Consider the following 23,134-nt stretch of genomic DNA (forward strand, 5'->3'; position numbering starts at 1 on the left):
TGAAGTTCAAAGACAGCATCTAAGTATAAATCCACACGTGGGTACTTTATTTCACCCGGCAAATGTAACGTTTCAGCTCACCAGTTGTGTTGATTGAAAAAAAAAAAAATCACCAGAGTTCCCCTTTAACTAAAGCCGTACAGGACTGTTTTTTCATCTAAGTTCTGTCCAGTAAGACAACATGGCATTATTATGACTTCCAGTTCCAGCGCGCACAGGATGGCAGCACTGTGAAGGAGCTCCCACAGTAACTCGCTATAGACTTGGCTCCCAGCTGTTACCACGGTAAATACCAGAGCACCTGACATACTCCTCTACCCGTTAGGGACATGGAGCAACAACAGCAGCGCGCTGGAAAGCAACACAGAGCCCTCTCTTCCTCTTTACCACTCCCACAGAGGGAGAAAACAAAATCCAAGATGGCGCTGTATCCTCACACAGCAGCGCAGCGCAGCACCTCAGGAGACACAAATATAAATCATTCACCTCATGCTTCTGCTATGTTTCTGTGCGAAAAGAGTAAAGTCTTATACCAACTTTCTTTCGCTTATTTAGTTGTAAGATTTAGATATATTGCAATATTATTGCTATAAAGCTCTCTGTATATATATAATGTAAGGTTTTTTTCTATTTTTATGCTCTCAGGTCTAATTTTAACATGAATCTCTTGTCTATATATTTTTTTTATCCCTACTACTACTGTGTGCTCTTGGGGTGCCTGCCTCTTATCTCTTCATCCACTCCTGGCTTTTATGAAAATCGTTTCTTGGAATGTGAAAGGTTTGTGCTCTCCTTCCAAAAGAGCGCTCATCCTTAAACACCTTAGAAGACTAGGAGCGGATGTAGCGTTATTACAGGAATCTCATTTGTCCGAATCAGATTATGTTAGAATGAAAAAGTTTTGGGTAGGCGAAGTCTTTGGATCTCCTGCTCAAAATAGGAAGCGTGGTGTGATAACTCTTATTCATAGAAATTTTGTCCACTCTATTGTTTCTCAAACCTCAGACTCAGAAGGGAGATTTCACCACATGGTTTTGGATACTTCATCTGCACATATAAGCTTATATAATGTTTATGGCCCTAATAACAGACGAGCTCCATTTTTCCAACACTTACAATCGTCCCTTCTTCAAGATGGTGAATACAAAATAACAGTAGGAGGTGACCTCAATACAGTTTTACACCCGCATGAAGATAGGAAACGTTCCACTCCTCTGACAAGGAATTCTCCTCCTCCTGAATTATTTTTAACAAATTTGTTATCTAGTACTCATCTAGTGGATTCCTGGCATCATCTTCATCCTGAAGAAAGAGATTTCTCTTTTTTTTTTTTTTTTCACATTCTCTGATGGCTTGGTCCAGACTTGACTATATGTTAGTCTCACAGGGAGCCTTGAGCCTACTAGATGACTCTGTCATAAATGATATGGTTATATCTGACCATTTTCCTATTACTTTAACCCTTCGTGATTCTTTCCCTAAAGGAACAGACATTATTTGGAGATTCCCAGCAGTTTTAGCTTCAGATTAAGTCTTCAAAAATCTTCTTCAAAAATGGTGGTCACAGTTTTGCGACACTAATTCGCAACATACCACAACTCCTATACTGTTCCCTTTGGTGTATAGCAAAAAAGGAATTTGAATTAGCTCAGGAAAAACTTAATAATTTATATAAGGATCACTATTTTTCTCGTCTTTATAAATATGGTAATAAAACAGGAAAATTATTAGCTAACTTAGCAAAGGCTAAACGCCCTATTTCCCATATCAAAAATATGAAAGATCATACTGGTTTATTACATTCTGATCCAAAAACTATTTCTAATATTCTTCAAAAATTTTACTGATCCCTTTACTCTTCTGATCTTATAGATCCTTCAGCGTGTCAACAGTTTCTCAAGTTTTTGAATCTTCCCAAATTGGATGAATCTTCTCTGGCATTATTAAATGCCCCCATTTCTCCTGAAGATATCTCTAAAACAATATCTTCCCTTCATAATAATAAAACACCAGGGCCAGATGGTTTTAGTGGAGAATTTTATAAAGTTCTAAGTACTGATCTGGTTCCAACTCTCCAAAAAGTATATCAACATATAATAGATAATAAATGCATGTTACCTTCAGGGGAAATGGCTTATATTAGATTACTTCATAAACAAGGAAAAGACCCACAACTTCCATCAACATATCAGCCCATTTCTCTTATAAATCTTATAAAAAGATTTAAAAATTCTTACAAAAATTATGGCTAACCGACTTGCTTTATTTCTCCCTAAGTTGATTAGTAGCCACCAAGTTGGCTTTATAAAGGGCCGCTCAGCGATAACTCATATTAGGACAGGTCTAACCGTACAGGAAGTAGTACGACGAAGGGAAAATCCAAACCATTCACCAGGACTGCTTGCCTTAGACTCCGAAAAGGCATTTGATAATCTTAACTGGGAATGGATGGATATGACCCTCTCTCCTCATGGCATTTTAAAGATCTTCTCTCTACTATATACAATAAACCAACAGCCTCCTATTCAAACACCTGGATTCTTTCCGACACTTTCCCAATCCTTAACGGAACCAGGCAAGGTTGCCCAATGTCCCGCCTTCTTTTTGATTTAGCATTAGAGCCCTTAATTAGATGTCTTCTCCTTACACCTGAATTTAAAGGCATTCAAGTAGGCAACGAAGAAGTACGTATAGCTTGCTTCGCTGATGACACCTCATTATTCCTAGAAAATCCCACATCACACGCTCAGAGTTCCTTAATTATATTAAAGATAGAGATTCTTTATCTACATTTCTTTCTATCCTGTAGAGCATTCATTTTTGTTCTTTAGATTCTATTGTTCTTTCTAGCAAAATTGTTTTCAAACTTACTATATTGTATCCCATTTATATCTTCCTTTAATATGTAACTGTATTGTTATTGATAAACAACATGGCATTATTATTATTACATGGGCTGACTTGCGCACTAGTATAGTGTATTAGTGCTATTACAAGGCTCCTCAATCATGCGGGCAAGGCTGCAGAAACGATTGTTCTATTATTCATTGACTGCTTTTTTTTTTTTAGTAACCCAAAGATTTCTGTCCCCAGAATAATGTACTTGATACAAGAGATAGGGAGGTTTTCTGGCTTGGCTGTCAATTGGGCCAAGTCGGTACTGATGCCTCTAGATTCAAGCCGAGTTATGATCTTTCCTCCGTTGAGAAGTCTTGAGAGGGACAATAGTTTCAGGTACTTAGGGATACAGATATCTAGAAGAGTGGAACAGTTTAATCAGTTAAATATGGAAATAATAGTTAAAAATGTGGAGGATAAAGTTAAAATATGGCAAAAATTCAGCTTCTCTATGGCAGATAGGATAGTTTTAATTAAAACAATTGTCCTACCAAAATTGCTCTATTTATTTAACGCGGCACCAATATGGGTAGAGAGGAGGTTTTTTTAAAAGAATAAGAGCAGCATGGAATGCATTGATATGAGGGTGAAAGAGGGTCCGTATTAAACTAGAAAAACTGTGTGCCCCATTGAATAAAGGAGGGTTAGGTGTTCCTCACGTGGAGAAATATTTTTTGGCCATACAGCTTTATTACTTAGCTAATTGGAAAAACAATAGATTTTTTTCTGCTTTGAGCAATAAGCTTGGAGGTGGAAGTTGTGATATTTTTCAAATCTTAGAGGTAGGAACCTTGGAGGAGAAGGAGTGGAGAGGTAATGTTATGATGTCATCCTTGGTTAGAAGCTGGCACAATCTGAAGAAGCAGCTTACAATACGGGGGGTAGCAGAGTTTGCCCCTCTATGGATTAAGGATGAACGGGGAAAGGTTGAGTGGGCGCTGCACCTGTATAATGCTGGCATAAAAGTGGTGTCTGATGTTAGGGTCGGAAAGACTATTAAGGGTTGGGATGTAATTAGAACAGAATACATTGTGGAGGATAAATACTGGTTGCTCTATGTTAGAGCGATCGAGACCCTTAAGAAAAGACTTCGGGTTACTGGTAATGTTATATGTAAGCCACATAGTCTAGTGAAAAAACTCAGAGGAGGATCCATTAGGAAGCAAGAGGTGTCAACGATTTACTCCCACTTGATATTGGAATTAGATATAGGGGATAGATGTAAAGAGAAGTGGGAGGGGAGATAGGGGGATTAAATGATAGTCAGTGGAGGATAATTATTGGCAATATGAAGGAAGTATCCCTAGTGGGTAGTCACAAGATTATTCAGTTTCATATCTTGCATCAACTATATTATACCCCTAGTTTTTTGCATAAAATCAGGAAATGGAAGGATAGTAAGTGCCCCAGATGTGGAGAGGAGGGGGCTGGGATGGGGCATATGATGTGGTACTGTGATGCCCTGAAGGGTTACTGGGATGTGGTGCACGATTGGATTAAAGGGAAAGTGGGGGTCGGCTTTGAATTTGGGAAGTCTTTGGGAATTCTTGGGGATACCTCTGGGTTGAATATAAAAGTAAAAACTCTCAAGAAGGAGATACTCAGATAGATTTTTTTTTGCTAGACTTATGATAGTGAGACAATGGATGGCACCTTCGCCCCCTTCTTTTCAAGGTTGGGTTAATTTTGTTAAGAATTATGAAAGGTGGTTTAGTGGTGGGGGGAACTGAATCGAGTGGGGTCATTTACGTAGGCGTATAGAGGTATATATGTGTGGAAATTTGTTTCTGTACGGATATGTGCATTTTTTTTATGTGTATGCAACTATGTTCTTGTGGCCCGTCGCCAACTCGGGGGGGATGGGAAGGGATGTCTATTTAAGGTATATTTCCTCATTTTTATATTTATAATGATTTATATGTGCATATTTATACATGGAGATATATGTATAATTTGGATTTTTTGGGAAAAAACAATAAAGAAAGTTTAAAATAAAAAAACAATTATTCGTTGACTGCACAGCCCTTATATAGGATGATGAGCTGCCAACAAATGAGGATTTTTTTGTTGTTGTTGCGTCAAAGCAATGTGATCAGACCAGGGTTGTAACTAGAAATTGCTGGGCCCCATAGCAAACTTTTCCTTACTGACCACTAAGCCCTCCTTCCCGACTGACCAATAAGCCACCTAGTTAAAAACTGCTTGTCAGGAGTGCATGCAATTAAAACGATATTTGCAGAACCCGGGATGCCCACTTGGCCACCTACTGCTGCAAATGATAACAGCTCAGGGGTCCAGGAGCAGGCAATGAGCCCCTGATGCGGTGGGCCCCGTAGCAGCCGCCATGGCTGCTACAGTGGTAGTTACATGTACACTCCTAGATCAGACAATGATAATTTCTAATCAAAGGGTAATTTTTAGCCAGAATAGAACCCTTAGTCTGACTATGATTGGATACCAAATAAAAATATAAGTATAAGGGGGCATTCCCACTGCGGAAAACAAATGAAAATTCCAAGCGGAATCCCCACCATGTACTCTGCTCGGAATGCCGCCTGCCTGACTGTCTCAATGCTATGTATAGGGTGCCTCTGCTGGTCTCCACTCAAAGAATTTACATGTCAATTCTTTGAGCAGAGAGCAGAAGCACCCTATACATAACATTGAGACAGTGAGGCAGGCTGGATTCCAAGTGGATTCTGCGGTGGGGATTCCACACGGAATTGTTTTCTGCAGTGTGAACACACCCTAAAGACATATTTTTGTGTCCTCTTTTATGCATGTAATCTTAGTGGTGGCATAAAAAAACATGCAACTTTTGCCCATCTCACCTAACATTAGCTGTGATAGTCCCAAAGCAATGCTAAATGGAGAAATCACAATATTTGAATCTTCGTTCTGTGATGACAGTGTTTTGTACAGAATCACTGAGAATCTAGTTAATTCTCTTGAAACATCCTGTAGAGCGTTAAGAGGATTTGTACATTCTGGCCACATAATTGAACAATTAAGTGAAGAAGTTAGTGTTGTTTCCAGCTGTAATGAGGTCTTTTCTCCGTTATTTGTGGTTTGGTTATTTTCAGTGGCATTATCATATTGTTTTTTATTTTGATGTACAGCTGGGACTTCATTTTTTTCTTTTTTTCCCTTTTCTTCAGCTCTTGTCATATTTTCTAATGTATTGTTAAAGGGATCCTGTATTGGAGGTTTTGCTGCTTTGTTCAAATTTTTTTTTTCAGTTATTGGAACGTCATTTTTACTGTCTTTGGAGGGCTGTGGGCTTCTCTCATTATCGGTTATAATTGAGTTCTCTTGATTAAGGTCTGTGGAATCTTGTCCTGTGCCATTAATGAATTCCTGAGTTATAAACAAACATATGATTTCATAAGGCATGGTATATGTGCATTGCAAGAGGTTTTCAATTAAAGCACAGTATGGGTATCTATTGGAGGCACTTATAATTTTCTTTTATTAAAAGGGATATTCCCATGTTGACATTTATGGCATAGCCACAAGATATTCATTGTTGTTTATGCAACTCTGTGAACACTGTGAACATGTGGCTATGTAAACATTTTCCCAGATTTATCAGTCTATCTAATAAAAAAACTTGGGTGATTTCCCCATAACAATCAGCATTCACATCTTAAAGCGACTCTGTACCCACAATCTGACCCTCCCCCCCCCCCCAGAGGTACAGAGTTGCTGCTTTTAATCCAAGATCTGTCCTGGGGTCCATTCAGCAGGTGATGCAGTTATTGTCCTAAAAAGCAATTTTTAAACTTGTAGCCCTGTGTCAAATTGGCGTGGCCATACAGATGGCCGTACCCATGTCCTAGGATTGCGACACCCCTCCATTTCTCCTCCTCCCCGCCCTCTTCATCATTAGGAATGCCCCTAGAACAATTTTTCCTATTCATCACCTGTCTGAACAATGCAAATGTGCCTTAACGATCCAACACATGTGCAGTGTTCACACAGGTAAAGAATAGGAGAAATGTTCTAGGGGCATTCCTAATGATGAAGAGGGCGGGGAGGAGGGACTGAGGGGTGTCGCATCCTAGGGCATGGGTACTCTATGCCATGCCAATATGACACGGGCTGCAAGTTTAACCCTTAGAGGACCCGGCCAATTTCAATTTTTGTTTTTTCCTCCTTGTGCTTAAAAGGCCATAGCACTTGCATTTTTCACCTAGAAACCCACATGAGCCCTTATTTTTTGCGCCACTAATTGTACTTTGCAATGCCAAGCTGAATTTTTTCATAAAGTACACTGCGAAACCAGAAAAAAATTCAAAGTGTGGTGAAATGAAAAAAAACAAACAAACCGCATTTCTTTTATTTGGGTTTTTTTCATTTTTACGCCGTTCGCCCTGGGGTAAAACTGACTTGTTATATATGTTCCTCAAGTTGTTACGATTACAACGATATACAACATGTATAACTTTCATTGTATCTGATGGCCTGTAAAAAATTCAAACCATTGTTAACAAATATATATTCCTACAAATAGCTCCATTCCCAGGCTTATAATGCTTTTATCCTTTGGTCTATGGGGCTGTATCAGGTGTCATTTTTTGCGCCATGAAGTGTTCTTTCTATTGGTACCTTGATTGCGCATATGCGACTTTTTGATCGCTTTTTATTACAATTTTTCTGTATTTGATGCGACCAAAAATGCGCAACTTTGCACTTTGGGATTTTTTGCGCTTACGCCATTTACCGTGCGAGATCAGGAATGGGATAAATTAATAGTTCGGGGGAATACTCACACGGCGATACCAAACATGTTTGTTTATTTATTTATTTGTTGATTTTTATTTATAACATGGGAAAAGGGGGGTGATTCTGACTTTTATTAGGGGAGGGGGCTTTTTATTAATATTAACACTTTTATTTTTACTTTTACACTTATACTAGAAGCCCCTATGGGTGACTTCTAGTATAAGTGCACTGATCTCTCATTAAAATCTGTGCTGCATAGATATGCAACACAGATCGATGAGATAGACACATCGATTGCTTCCGGCTGCTGCAGCCGGAAACAATCAAGTGCCGAGTCGGGATCAGCACCATTACGGCGCTGACCCAGGACGGGGTAAGATGTGTGGATCGCTCCTCCGGCACAACGTCCCGGAGGAGCGATCCTCCCCACTGGACACCAGGGAACGGCAGCATTCGATAATCAGATGCAGCTGTCAACTTTGACAGCTGCATCCGATTACTCTATTAGCGGGCACGGCGATCGGCACACGGCACAATAACTGCATCACCTGCCAAACGGACCGCAGGACAGATCTTGGATTGAAAGCAGCTATCTGAAGGTACAAGCGGTTTGGGGGGGAGGGGGTCAGATTGTGGGTTCAGAGTCACTTTAAGCTTTTTGGCCCATAAAAGAGCCACAAAACAGCCATCTCATGGCTCATAAAATACCCCAAAATGGCTATGGCAATGGAAAAATGGCTCTTTACACACACATACACAGGCGCACACACACACTTCAAGGTTATAATTGTTACGACCATAAAATTAAGTGTAAGGGGCAGGCCCTTCTTTTTGTCTGTGACAAAATACTGCTATATATATATATATATATATATATATATATATATATATATATATATATATGCATTTCATAATAATTTTGCATGGGACTTGCTTAAAAGAGCTTGTTATCAGCTTCCTAAGCACCTCTGGCTCCTGCAAGCCCTTGATCTCTGCATAGGTGCAAGTCCCAGAAGTTGGAGCAGTATCTATAAGACAAGTTTGGAAATATGCAACAAATATTGATATGGAAATACCCCTTTAAGTTAATAAAATATCTAGAGTCAAGCTACACTCCTTCTATTCTTATCTTGTACTATCAGTCACTACCTCAAGCATAACCTGTACCTGCACCTAGCAATCTCACCTGTACTGCACTGAAGTTCTTAAGTGAAGCCATTCCTTGTTTAAGTGCTGGTGCTCATTTTTCTCCATCACACACCTCTGTCCGTCAACCGGCGAGCTGTCAAGCGCAACTACCTGCCTGCCACCAAACACAATTTCCAGGAGGGGGAGATTGGGGAGAATACTCCTGTCTGGAGCAAGAGAGGCAAACGAGCTGCGGCTGTTTCTTGTCCAAAGGGCCCTGTGCAGGAGTGTATTAAGACTACTGCTTCCCCTGATTGGGAGGAGACATGGAAAGTCTATCATACCAGAAAAGCAGCAGAATGAAGGCTGGTTTCTGCTGCTGACCCCACAGTGCTGTCTGTCCCTGTCTCTACTGTTCTTGCGGCAGACACAATTACTCAAGTGCAACCCCAGGCACCTTTTATCCTGGCGGTAACCACTCCTACCCCCATTCCAGTTAAGAAGATTGGTCCCATTCCCAATTTCCTTTTCCATACTGTTTTTTTTAGGCTATTTTTTGGAGAAAACAGTTCCCCTCTGCGCCACCTTGAAAGCATCCCATACAATATTTGCTGCTGCTGACCCCTTGTTGAATCCAAAAAAATTTGTAAGTCACTTCTGATCAGGGTCACGTTTGTTTTGATGTTTCCGGTCTGCAACAACACTTCGTTCACAGCTTGGTCTAATTTCTGAACTGTATCTAAAATCTTTACCAATAACTTTGGGTTATCCCCCTGAATAACCCCTTCTCTCTATATGTTTCCTCCTACTACCCCTTCTCCCTACCTCTCTTCTCCACATCCTCTCCCTCTTTTGTGGGAAAGAAAAAAGAGAGACAGCAGGCCCAGGCATGTATAATCTTCAGAGAAGGACTGGTAGAAAGATAGGTAGAACTGCTCACCTATCAACCCCTTGGGCTCTGTGCGTATCCCCCCCCCTAGGGTTTCCACAATATTTGGCTTCAGGATCTGGATCAATATAATGAACTCAGTAATTTCAGAATTTCTAGTGGTAGTTCATATCCAATATTAGTACTTCTTATCTAACAGTGCCATCTAGTGGTAGTTCATATCCAATATTAGTACACTTCTTATCCAACAGCGCCATCTAGTGGTAGTTCATACCAATGTTGGTATTTCTTATCCAACAGTGCCATCTAGTGGTAGTTTGTATCCAATGTTAAGGTACATTATCACTACGGAATTTGCATGGAAACTTCAGGCAGAGGCTGCGCAGCGGACTCTGCTTGAAGTTCTGTCTGTTCCATTAACTCAATAATATTCTAACTCACAATCTGTCCTCCACCTAAATAATTGACATGTAAATTCTTTGGGAGAACAACAGATTGAATTTGAGAATATTACTGAGTCAAGGGGAAAGGCAGAACTTCAAGCTGAGTCCACTGCGCAGCCACCGATTCAAATTTACTCCTGAATTCTGTAGTGGGAACCTACCCTTAGTGTTTCTTATCCAACAGTGCCATCTAGTGGTGGCAACAAATCCAGTAAGAAAAAAAAGCAAAAAAAAAAACCCACCCCAATATATACCCGGTATACACCCTCAAAATCTGGGTATATTGCAGTCTTGTGTTCCCCATACATCAAATCTACCCTCATCCTACTCAGTGCCAACATAACATCCCTGTCCCAGTAGGAAAACAATTTAGCTAAGATAGGTTGAGCGTTGGATATCGAAGAATAAGCCTTGGATGGAACCCTATTTGCTTTCTCAACACAAAAAAATGTAGACAGCTTTTCTATCCCACATACTGACGCCAACCAATTGTGGATAAACATTGTACAATAATCAACTTTTGACTTTTCTGGAAACCCTATCAGCTTTATAATAATAGATCTTCACTACCTATCCTCCATTTCAATCATTTTTTTTGTTCTGATTTCCAAGGTTTTTTTTAACCTTTGTTCTTCTATTGACAGGTTAATATGTGAATCCTCAAGATCTGAAATCCTATTTTCTCCCCTTCTGTCTCTTATTTTCCCCAAGTCACTTCTGATAAGGGTCACCTCTGTCCTAAAAAGGGTCACCTCTGTCTTCATTCACATATTGGTCAAATGGTGTGTTTACACAGAGAGATTTATGAAGCCAAAGCCAGGTATGGATTTAAATAGGGGAGAAATCTCAGTCTCTTCTTAAAGGACAACTCCCACGAAAAAATTTTTAAGCTTATTTACCACACATTACAAAGGTATATAACTTTGTAATGTGGTTAAATACCCGGTCTGGCCCCCTTCCCCCACTTTCGGACCCCCGACCCCCCCGCCCGGAAGTTAAAGAATGTATACATTACCTATTACGATTGTCACGGTCCTCTTCTCCCGGGCGGCATCTGGTGACGACGACGTCAGAGCCGGGGGGGCGGTCCGGGTCTTCTTCCTCCTCGGCGTCTTCATAGAGAGTGAATGGGACGGAAAAGGCTGCTGGTGCACATGCACACCAGCAGCCTTTTCATTGGCTGGAGCGCATCACATGGCTTCCAGCCTGCTCAGCCCTGATTGGCTGAGGTTGCTGGAAGCCATGTGATGCGCTCCAGCCAATGAAAAGGCTGCCGGTGCGCAAGCGCACTGGCAGCCTTTTCCATCCCCAGGACCCGGAAGTCAGAGACATCGCTGGACGGCGGACGGCGGTGACGGTGAGGCGGACGGTGGGCGAATGGAGTGGCAATCGTCACCGGAGGGATGGTGAGTATGGTCTCTGTGTGTGTCTGTGTTTTTTTTTTTTTTTTGGGGGGGTCCCGCCGGAGTTGTCCTTTAATGACCTGTTCTCTGTTAATAGTCTGTTCCTAACTTCGGCTTCAAAAATCTGTCAGATAAATCTCTGTGTAAAGGCACCCTAATTTCTTAACTGTATCTAAAATCTTTGCCAACAACTCTTGCCAAAAACTTTCTCTATGTTCTCTACTTCCCCTTCTCCCTCCATCTCCACCCTCTCTCTTTACACAAAGAGATTTATCTGACAGATTTTTAAAGCCAAAGCCAGGAACAGACTATAAACAGGGAACAGGTCATAAAGGAAAGACTGAAATTTCTCCTCTTTTCAATTCCATTTCTGGCTTTTGTTTCAAAAATCTGTCAGATAAATCTGTCTGTGTAAAAGCACCATTAGGAATGTAAGAATTTATAGATTTTTTGGCAACTTGTTTTTATCCCTATTACAGAACCTTTGGGTTGACCTCCAGATCTAAATCTACGCATATTAGTTTCTTCCCCTCTTTTCTTTGCCGGCATTTTGCTGGCGTCAAAATTTCAAGTTGTTCTCAAGTCCTCAGTCCTGTTACCAATACAAATACAGTGGTACCTCGGTTTTCGAACATAATTGGTTCTGGAAGGCTGTTCCATAACCGAGCAGTTCGAAAACCGAGCTGTAAGTTCCCATAGGGAACAATGTAAATGTGATTAATTGGTTTTTACACTCCGTGGGTCAGGTGCAGAGCACCCGGCCCACAGAGTGCAAAAACACTCCACATCCCCCGCAACAGTGAGAGGCGGGAGCGGGCGGCTATTTAAACTTGCCGCCGTGCTCCTGCTCCAATCAGCTGCGGGGGACACCCTGTAAAGAAGTGGGGAATCCCATCATAATGATGGGATTCCCCACTTCTTTACACGGTGTCCCCGGCAGCTGAGAGGAGCAGGAGCACGGCGGCAAGTTTAAATAGCCGCCCGCTCCCGCCTCTCACTGCGGGGACAGGCTGTAAAGAAGCCGTCTCCCAGCGCTGTCCTCCTGTCTCTCCCCACCAGCCCCTCCGCCCCCCCCGCCGGCCCGAAGCACTGTACACCCCTATAGACTGCGGCGCGCCCGCAGCCCCGCTCACCAGCTTCTTGCTTCGCTGCTCCCCGCCGCCTCTGCAGGGTAAGAGAGAGTCTGCAGAGGCGGCGGGGAGCAGCGGGAGCAAGAAGCTGGTGAGCGGGGCTGCGGGCGCGCCGCAGTTTATAGGGGTGTACAGCGCTCCGGGCCGGCGGGGGGGCGGAGGGGCTGGTGGGGAGAGACAGGAGGACAGCGCTGGGAGCCGGCTTCTTTACAGCCTGTCCCCGCAGTGAGAGGCGGGAGCGGGCGGCTATTTAAACTTGCCGCCGTGCTCCTGCTCCTCTCAGCTGCCGGGGACACCGTGTAAAGAAGTGGGGAATCCCATCATTATGCCTCTCAGTGTTCCGAACACCTCTAACTGTCAGCTGAACATCAGTTCAGCTGACAGTTATCCCCCTGGTTTTGTTCGGATACCGAGCAATGTTCGGATACCGAGCAAAACTTCAGGGGGAAATTTAGTTCGAAAACCGAATTGTTCGAACTCCGAGGTGTTCGGAAACCAAGGTTTTACTGTACTGTGTATGTTACCCCTCTAAACACTGTTATTTTTGGTTTCTGGGTTAATTAATATTAAATCCAATAGGGAAGAAGCATACACTCATTGACCCTCCAGGTTTGTTAGGATATCCAACATATATTTAAACACCCAGCAAGCAACATGGAAAATAGGGGCTTAATGATGCTACAACCAGATGAAATGGTGCGTTTACACAGGCAGATTTATCTGACCAATTTTGGAAGCCAAAGTCAGGAATGGACTTGAAAAGACAGGGAATCTCAGTCTTTCCTTTATGACCTGCACCCTGCTTATAGTCTGTTCCTGGCTTTGGCTTAAAAAATCTGTCAGATAAATCTCTCTGTGTAAACGCACCATTAGTGTTTCTAGTCCCTCTAGTAGTGATACTAGGTCAGTATTAATATTTCATAGAGCAGACAGCTCAAAATAACCACTACAAACTCTCAGCCAGGTAGAAATCAAACAAGCAGCCAGCAGCACTCCACACCCCCATTCGGCACTGCCATCTGCTGGTTACTCAGATTAGTACACTAAAGGGAATTGGCTCATAAAAATCATGCAAAGCAAAAATCAATCCTTCTTCCTGCCAATGGTACCCTAACCCAGCCAAACACAAATTCAGGCATTCAACTAGCAGCTTAATATCATTAACTCAGTAATTTCTGAAATCAAATGACATCTAGTGCTAGTTCACGGGGCTGTGGATTCGGTGAGCCGCAACTCCGACTCCTGAATTTTATCAGGACCGACTCTGACTCCTGCTCCTTCATAAATGGCAAGTCATATACCAGGGGAGTTATTTATCACACTGGCTCAGCAGCTTCTCCCTAATGTCCTACACTCTATTAGCAGCTCAATATTATGAACTCAGTAATTTCTGAAATCAAATTTTAATGATCTATTGACATCTAGTGCTAGTTCATGTCCAGTGTTAACATCGCCATCTAGTGATAGTTCATATTCAATATTAGCATTTCTTATCCAACAGTGCCATCTAGTGGTATTTCATATCCAATATTAGTATTTCTTATCCAACAGTGCCATCTAGTGGTAATTCATATACAATATTAGTACTGTATTTCTTATCCAACATCGCCATCTAGTGGTAATTCATATGCAATATTACTATTTGTTATCCAACATTGCCATCTAGTGGTTGTTTATATCCATTGTTAGTATTTGTTATCCAACATTGCCATTAGTGGTTGTTCATATCCAATGTTAGTATTTCTTATCCAACATTGCCATCTAGTGGTTTTTCATATCCAATGTTAGTATACCTTTGTCAGAAACTGCCCTTATTGGTAGATTGTTTCAAATTACGTGCTATGATATGTATATATTCAGGCTTGCAGCAGGCAGCACACTAGGATTAATTTTGGAGTAATGACCTTCCAACCCCCACTCAGCATTAGCAACAGCATGAAAATATTTCACTTCCTTACAGCCTCTTTCTGGTGTATCCGTTCTCCGGGGGTACCATACGTAGTTCCCACTATTCTCGCTCGTCTAGTCCCCCCCCCTCCCCCAATATTCTCGCTCGTCGGGCTTGTGGGGTCCCCCACAATCTCTGACCTTGCAGAGACAATCTACCGACAGGGGGCAGTGTCTGACAAAAGTATATTTGCATTGATGTGAACTACCACTAGATGGCAAAATTGGATAAGAAACACTAACATTGGATACAAATTGCCACTATATGTCCCTGTTGGATAAGAAATACTAATATTGGATATGAATTACCACTAGATGGCACTGTTGGATAAGAAATAATAATATGGCACATAAATTACCACTAGATGGCACTGTTGGATAAGAAATAATAATATTGCACATGAATTACCACTAAATGGCACTGTTGGATAAGAAATAATTATATTGCACATGTATTACCACTAGATGGCACTGTTGGATAAGAAATAATAATGTTGTATATGAATTACCACTAGATGGCACTGTTGGATAAGAAATAATAATATTGCACATGAATTACCACTAGATGGCACTGTTGGATAAGAAATAATAATATTGCACATGAATTACCACTAAATGGCACTGTTGGATAAGAAATAATAATATTGCACATGTATTACCACTAGATGGTACTGTTGGATAAGAAATAATAATGTTGTATATGAATTACCACTAGATGGCACTGTTGGATAAGAAATAATAATATTGCACATATATTACCACTAGATGGCACTGTTGGATAAGAAATAATAATGTTGTATATGAATTACCACTAGATGGCACTGTTGGATAAGAAATAATAATATTGCACATGAATTACCACTAGATGGCACTGTTGGATAAGAAATAATAATATAGCATATGAATTACCACTAGATGGCACTGTTGGATAAGAAATAATAATGTTGTATATGAATTACCACTAGATGGCAATTGCCTTTTTCGTACAAGTCTGAATGTTCAGCAGATGGCAGCACCAGATGGGGGTGGCCAATATTTATTTCCCCGCTGTTAGCTGCTTGTTTGATTTACACCTGGCTGAGAGTTTGTAGTGTTTATTGAGAGCTGTTTGCTCTATGAAATAATAATACTGACCTAGTATCACTATTAGAGGGACTAGAAACACTAACATATGGTTGTAGTATCATTAAAGGAGAAGTCCGGCCAAAATTATTTTTTATATGTTATTACTGATGTAAAGTTATAAAATTTTCTAATGTACATTAATTATGGGAAATGCTCATATAATGCTCATAGGTGCCCGTGCATTTACCTCCCCCCTAGCTGCTCGGTGCTGGGCACATATACACAGTACTACTCCCCCATTATCTGCAAAGTAGTACCTGTGCTATCTATCGCCGCCCATGCCGCTGCTCACACAGGGGCTGCTCTTCATGCCCCCTCCTCCTTTGCTCCCCCTCCTCCTCTTAGCTTGAAACAAACTATCACGTCGCTGACTTCCCGCTGCCCGCGACGGTCCTCACACTATCCCGCTGCCCGCACCGCTCCTAACACTACCCCGCCGCGGCCTCTGGTCTCTGCTCCTACATACTGGCTCCCGTCCGCCCTGCATGCCGGCCGCGGCAGCCCTCCCCCACCCCGCAGGGAGCACCAGGAAGCACCGGGAGCGCAGTGGGTGGGGAAGGGCTGACGCGGCCAGCATGTAGGGCGGATGGGAGCCGGTATGTAGAAGCAGAGACCGGGGGCCGGCGGCGGGGTAGTGTTAGGAGCGGCATGGGCGGCGGGATAGTGTGAGGACCGGCACGGGCGGCGGGGAGTCAGCGGCGCCATAGTTCGTTTCAAGCTAAGAGGAGAAGGGGAGCGGAGGAGGAGGGGTCATGAACAGCAGCCCCTGTGTGAGCAGTGGCGCGGGCGGAGATAGCACAGGTACTACTCCCTCATTATCTGCAGATAATGAGGGAGTAGTACTGTGTATATGTGCCCAGCACCGAGCAGGGAGGGAGGGGGGAGGTAGATGCACGGGCACCTCTCTCCCTCCCTGCTCGGTGCCCTGCAAATGTATTAATTGAATACATTTATGGGATACTTAGGAGAGCAAGGACACTTGCTCCCCAAAGTATTCCATAAATGTATTCAATCACAAAGTACAGTACACAACATTACATTACATACACACATCTATTCATTCTATAGAGTGTCCAGCAGGGGCGCACTATATATAGAAGTCAATGGTACTTATTGACTTCTATATATAGAGCGCCCCCTGCTGGACACTCCTTAGGAAGTACACCGTTCGTCGTGACGTCACTGCTTCTGAGAGAATTCTAACTGATACACTAAATTAAGGGAAATAGCAGTATATGAGCATTTCCCATAATAATGTACATTAGAAAATTGTATAACTTTCCGTCAGTAATAACATATAAAAAAATAATTTTGGCCGGACTTCTCCTTTAAGTCCGGGCAAATAGCATAGCAGTTGCATTTTTTCACATAGAAACCCACATGAGCCCTTATTTTTTGCGCCACTAATTGTACTTTGCAATGACAGGCTGAATTTTTTCATAAAGTACACTGCAAAACCAGAAAAAAATTCAAAGTGTGGTGAAATTGAAAAACAACCCCGCATTTCTTTTACTTGTTTTTTTTTTCCGTTTTTACGCCGTTTGCCCTGGGGTAAAACTGACTTGTTATATATGTTCCTCAAGTCGTTATGATTACAACGTTATGTAACAGGTATAACTTTCATTGTATCGGATGGCCTGTAAAAAATTCAAACCATTGTTAACAAATATATGTTCCAAAAAATCGCTCCATTCCCAGGCTTATAGCGCTTTTATCCTTTGGTCTATGAGACTGTGTCAGGTGTCATTATTTGCGCCATGAAGTATTCTTTCTATCAGTACCTTGATTGCGCATATGCGACTTTTTGATCGCTTTTTACTACAATTCTTCTGGATTTGATGTGACCAAAAATGCGCAATTTTGCACTTTGGGATTTTTTGTGCTTACGCCATTTACTGTGCTAGATCAGGAATGTGATTAATTAATAGTTCAGGGGATTACGCACACGGCGATACCAAACATGTTTATTTATTTTTGTTTATAACATGGGAAAAGGGGGGTGATTCAAGCTTTTATTAGGGGAAGGGGCTTTTTATTAATAATAACACTTTTATTTGTACTTTTACACTTGGAGGTCTCCTAAGGGTTAATCCAAGATCTGTCCTGTGGTCCGCTCGGATGGTGATGCAGTTATTGTCCTAAAAAACAACTTTTAAACTTGCAGCTCTGTGCCCAACGGCCGGGGCTTAGATTGTGTATGCATTAAGCTGGCACAACCTCTCTGTCCCTCCTCCCTGCCCTCCTCATCATTAGGAATGCGCCAGGCAGATTGTCTCCTATTTATCAGCTGTGTGAATACTGAACATGGGTTGGATCGTTAAGGCACCTGTGCAATGTTCAGACAGGAGAAAATGTTCTAGTGGCACTCCTAATGATAAGGAGTGTGGGCAGGAGGGACGGAGGGGTGGTGCAAAGTTAGGGCACAGATGTTTTTTAGGACAATAACTGCATCACCTGCCGAACGGACCCCAGGACAGATCTTAGATTAAAAGCAGCTATCCAAAGGTACAAGCAGGGCCGTATTTACCACTAGGCACCCGTGGTCCAGTGCCTAGGGCAGCACCTTGCAGGGGGCAGAACCGGGGAGCAGGGGAAAGAAAACATCTTTTTTTGTTGTTTTTATTTTTTTAGTCTCCAACCTCCCGTTCAGACTTGTCAGTAAATCTTGTGTCTTTTTGAGGGGGGTAGGGGGGAAGTATGGTCAGGTCTGGTGTGGCAGTGTGGGTCAGGTGTTGTATGGCTGTGACACCAATCCTTGGGTGAGAATACCTTCAGACAATATGCAGACGGCTCTAATCACTGAGTCAATGTGGGAATGTATGTTTTTAGCAGTTAAAAACCATGAAAAACACGATTCAGACAATGTTTCTCCATGTAGAGAAATGCATGTGGCCGAAACCACGCTCCTCCACCGCTCCCCAAGATGGGGCGTCTTCAGGTTTAGTGCCTAGGGCATCAGCAGCTGTTTTTTTTTTTTTTAAAAGGTCTTATTTATGCAGCATATGCGTAACATATGAAATTAGTCAGTGGAATGCTTATACAGAGCAATAAAAGAGTACTGGTTCGCTAAGCTGACAGTGAGTAGCTACAACTGGATCACTAATCAAGATCCGAACCTTGGTCCCTGATGGCATCTCGTTATGTAAACAGTAACAGTAGGGAGAACAGCTCGATGCCCAGGGCTCGAAGTAAAGGAGAAAAGAAAAAGACTGCACAACACACATCAACATTCATACCGCATTCATACTCTGCGACACTCCCGCCCACCGTCCCCAATCCAAAAGGGCAAGCCAGGCCACCCCCACTCACGTATGACTATATAAGCGAAGCCGTATCAGGTACAGCCAGCCACTGAAACCAGACCTTGTCAAACTTTTTGGAACAATTCCTCTTCTGGTAAAGCACCCTATATAGGGGGACGTAAGAGTTGACTAAGGATTTCCACTGTGAAAGAGACGGGGTTTCGGGAGATTTCCATGCCATAATCACCACCTTCCTGGAGCAAAATAGTAGAATACGAAAGAATAAGCGCCAATAAGTGCCGAATATAATAGTGTCTATGATACCAAGTAGGCATACCTGGGGAGATAGAATCCGGGGGAAATCAAAGTGCTGATGCAAAAACAGCAGCACCAAGGACCAGAAAGGAAGCACCTTAGGACACGAAAATACAGAATGCAAGAAGGTTCCCGTGTCACCCTGACAGCGGAAGCAGATATCATCTGCTGCCAATCCCAGGAGCTTCAGACGGGCAAGGGTATAATAGACCCGATGTAAGAATCTGAATTGTATGAGGATATCCCGTGCACTCACTACTGAGGACAGAAAGTAATCAGTGACGTCTTCCCAATCATCTGCCGATAGCTCTGGAATATCAATCAGCCACTTAGCATAAGCCTTGTCGTATGGCTTCACACTCACTGAATGTAAAAGAGCGTAAATGTTTGTCAGGGGTTTATCCAGATCTTCAGTGCGCAGTAGAGTCTCCAGGGCAGACTCTGCCAGGGTAACCGCACTCGTCCCAAACTCAGCCCGCACCAACTGTCTCAACTGCAGGAACCAAAACGGATTTATCGGGGGGCAGTTCAGGGAGCTTTGTAGTTCCCCAGAGGAGAGAAGGCCAGTCGTGCCAGGAAATAGTTGACCCAAGTATTTAAGTCCCCTAGCAGTCAAATACCCCATTGCAGGATGTCTAGCGAAGCGTGGTAGGTGCGGGTTCAACCACAGAGGAGTTTTGTAAGAAAGGTAGGGAGTAGGACTATTCAGTTTCCTCTGCGCTTGAGACCACGCAATCACCACCGCTCTCACCGGAAGCAAAGGGGCGTCACCCAAGTTTCGGTATCTGTAAAGGGTGTTTGCCAACCCTTCATAAGAACCCATCAAGGCCCCATACAAAGAAGTGGCTGCATTACTGTAGTCGATATCCAGCCACCAATGAGCGTAGACCAGTTGTGAGGCAAGATGGTATGTATAAAAGTCGGGGTCCGCAAGCCCTCCGTATTCCTTGGGGGCCTGGAGGGTAGAGAGGCTGAACCGAGGGGACTGTCCCTGCCAGTAAAAGGCCCTTGAAATACTATCAAATTTTTTAAAATAAGAAAGGGGAAGGGGGGTGGTGCAGTTATGGAGGAGATATGTAAATTTGGGGAGGTATATCATTTTAACAATGTTGATCCGGCCAAGCAGCGAAAGGGGGAGAGGCGCCCACAACGTCAACTTGGTCTCAGTATGTGACAGTAGCGGGTCTAAGTTAAATTTTTTATAATCGGAGACCTCCGGGGAGACTATGACACCTAGGTATTTAAACTGCGGACAACGGTAATGGGAACAGGGTGGTATTGTGGTGATGGCGTTGCGCCTGGGAGGGGAAAGAGAAGAGATTTGTCCCAATTCACACATAGCCCAGAGCATGCCCCAAACTGGTTCAAGAGCTTCAGCAGGGAGGTAAGTGACGGACCGTCGTCAGCCAAATAGATGAGGACGTCCGTTAGCCAAATAGAGGAGGACCCCTTGAAAAAGGTTGTTTGCCGAAACGTGCGTTGGGGTGGGGGCAGCTGTCTGGCTGGCATATCGAATCCACTTGGGTAAAGTATAACACTTTATATGGTCACCTTGTGATAGAGCTGGTTTAGGGTCTCTTTTATGGTATTATACCATTGATTTGTAGTCTCTTTTTCCCTCATCATCTCTATATTGCCTGACAGCAGCACCCCTTATTTGTATGTTTTCTGTTGTTTTTAATGTATTTTCTCAGTCGCAGTTCACTGTTTGTTATGACTTTTTCTAAATGTATGTGCCAATTCACACATAGCCCAGAGCATGCCCCAAACTGGTTCAAGAGCGTCAGCAGGGAGGTAAGTGACGGACCGTCGCCAGCCAAATAGATGAGGACGTCATCCGCATACAGAGAGGTTTTCTCAATCAAGGAACCTCGATGGATGCCCTTGATGGAGTCGGTATGACGAATTGCTACAGCCAGGGGCTCTATAGCCAGTGCGAACAGGAAGGGGGATAGAGGGCAGCCTTGTCTAGTGCCCCGATGGAGCTGAAATGGGGCAGAGACATCCAGGTTAGTTTTGACCCAGGCAGTAGGGTCTTTGTACAGTAATTGGACATAAGATAAAAAAATAGGGCCAAAATTACACCTTTGTAGCACCTCCCAGAGGTAAGGCCATTCAACCTAATCGAATGCCTTTCGTGTATCTAAGGAGAGTACAAATCCAGACTGGTGTCCCAACCTACAAGCATCTATGTTAAGGAATAGACGTCTGACATTAATGTCCGTAGCCTTACCGGGCATAAATCCGGTCTGATCGGGTGAATCAAGGAGGATATAACTCTATGCAGTCTGTTAGTGAGAATTTTGGCTAAGACCTTAATGTCAGAGTTAAGGAGGGATATGGGGCGGTAGGAGTCTGTAAGTGATGGGTCTTTCCCCGGTTTAGGGAGTACTACGATAAGGGCTTCTCTCATACTGGCACCCAACTCCAAAGCCTCAGTAAATAATGACAGAAGGTGTGGGCTCAGCAACTCCACCTGGCTCTTATACCAGTCATTTACCAATCCATCTAACCCCGGAGTTTTCCCCAATGGGAGGGAGGTGACAGCCAAGGTCACCTCCTCCAGGGAGATGGGGGCCTCTAGAGCAGCAGCCTGCTCAGCTGTCAGAGTCCATAGGGGAAGGGAGTCTAGAAAAGCAGATACATGCACACTGTCGGCTTGAAGGCGAGTGTCATATAGGTCAGCATAGTAGTCCCTAAAAACACTATTGATGGTAGCAGGGTGGGAGACCGGCGGATCCGAGCCAGAAGAGATGCAAGGCACAGACGCGCATGGTCTCTCAGCATGTGCTTAGTACGCAAGGAGTTTCCCATTCTTATCCCCAAAGGCAAACACAGAGGCCTGAGTGGAAAGTTGGTTGCGTTTAGTTTTATCAGTTTGCAGGAGAACATGCTCCCTCTGCAGCTGAAGCCATGCTCGCCTGTTACTCTCAGAAGGGTCAGCAACAAACTGGGCCTCAGCGTCCACCAGCCTCCCCTCCAGCCTCTCCTCACGGGAGCGCAAACCCTTACGGTAGGTCGCCACCCCGAAAGTGAAGGCTCCCCTAATTACAGCCTTATAGGCATCCCATCTGGTGTGAGGATTAGGGTGAGAGGAATTAAGCTCCCAGTAATCACCATGGGCCTTCTGAACCGCGTCTGTCACCTCCTGGGTTAGCAACCAAGCGGGATGCAGTCGCCACAGTCTAGACTGGGTCGCAGGCCGAGTGCGGAGGGTAACCACTATGGCCGAAAGATCTGAGATGCCCCTCGGAGTGTAATCAATTTCAGAGACTAACGGCAGAAGATCTGGGGACCCCAAGGCCAAATCAATTCTAGATAAGGATTTATGCGCAGCTGAGTAGCATGAGTAGACTGTGGAGGTAGGATGTTTCCACCGCCAAATATCATGTAGGCCAAAGGAATCACACCAGGAGGTCAAGGACCCACTAGCAGGATCACTTCCAGACATACGATCCAGGGAGGGGTTGGGAACTGCATTAAAATCACCAATCACCATTATAGGGACCAGTGGGAAGGTAGAGATCATCGTAGTGATAGATTCTAATAGCGAGATGTGGAACGGAGGTGTCAGCAACTTACCTGACTGCGCTCCAGCATCGTCTGGCCCGGCTGGAGCGCAGCGTCGCCCTCCTTGGCAGGGCTGGGTGACGTCACGGAGACCCGACGGCGTCCCTAGTAACCAAGGGAGCCGCGGGTCTCGCGTTAGTAAGAGTCACCCGGCCGAGCAGCTGAGTGCTGTTGTACTCAGGCTGAGTGACGGATCTCTCTGCCACTCAGCCTGCAGTGCACCAGCTGCTATGTGGCTGGATACAGGAGGCCGGACCAATCAGTCTTTGGTCCGGGCTCCTGATCCAGTATAAAGTGTTGTAAGTGCTGCCAGTTGCAA

The 23,134-nt window shown here is 43.6% G+C and overlaps 1 protein-coding gene across 1 annotated transcript in view; it reads right to left on the reverse strand.

The window, feature by feature from the left end:
* SERPING1 (serpin family G member 1) overlaps positions 1–23,134 on the reverse strand; it is a 134,245-nt gene that overhangs the window by 35,579 nt on the left and 75,532 nt on the right. The window contains exon 3 of the mRNA XM_069980797.1: positions 5,730–6,255. Coding sequence (XP_069836898.1) covers positions 5,730–6,255 — 526 coding nt within the window. The remainder of the gene's footprint in view (positions 1–5,729; positions 6,256–23,134) is intronic.

This window comes from Dendropsophus ebraccatus, chromosome 8 (assembly GCF_027789765.1).
Source record: "Dendropsophus ebraccatus isolate aDenEbr1 chromosome 8, aDenEbr1.pat, whole genome shotgun sequence".
In the NCBI taxonomy this organism is placed as follows: domain Eukaryota; kingdom Metazoa; phylum Chordata; class Amphibia; order Anura; family Hylidae; genus Dendropsophus; species Dendropsophus ebraccatus.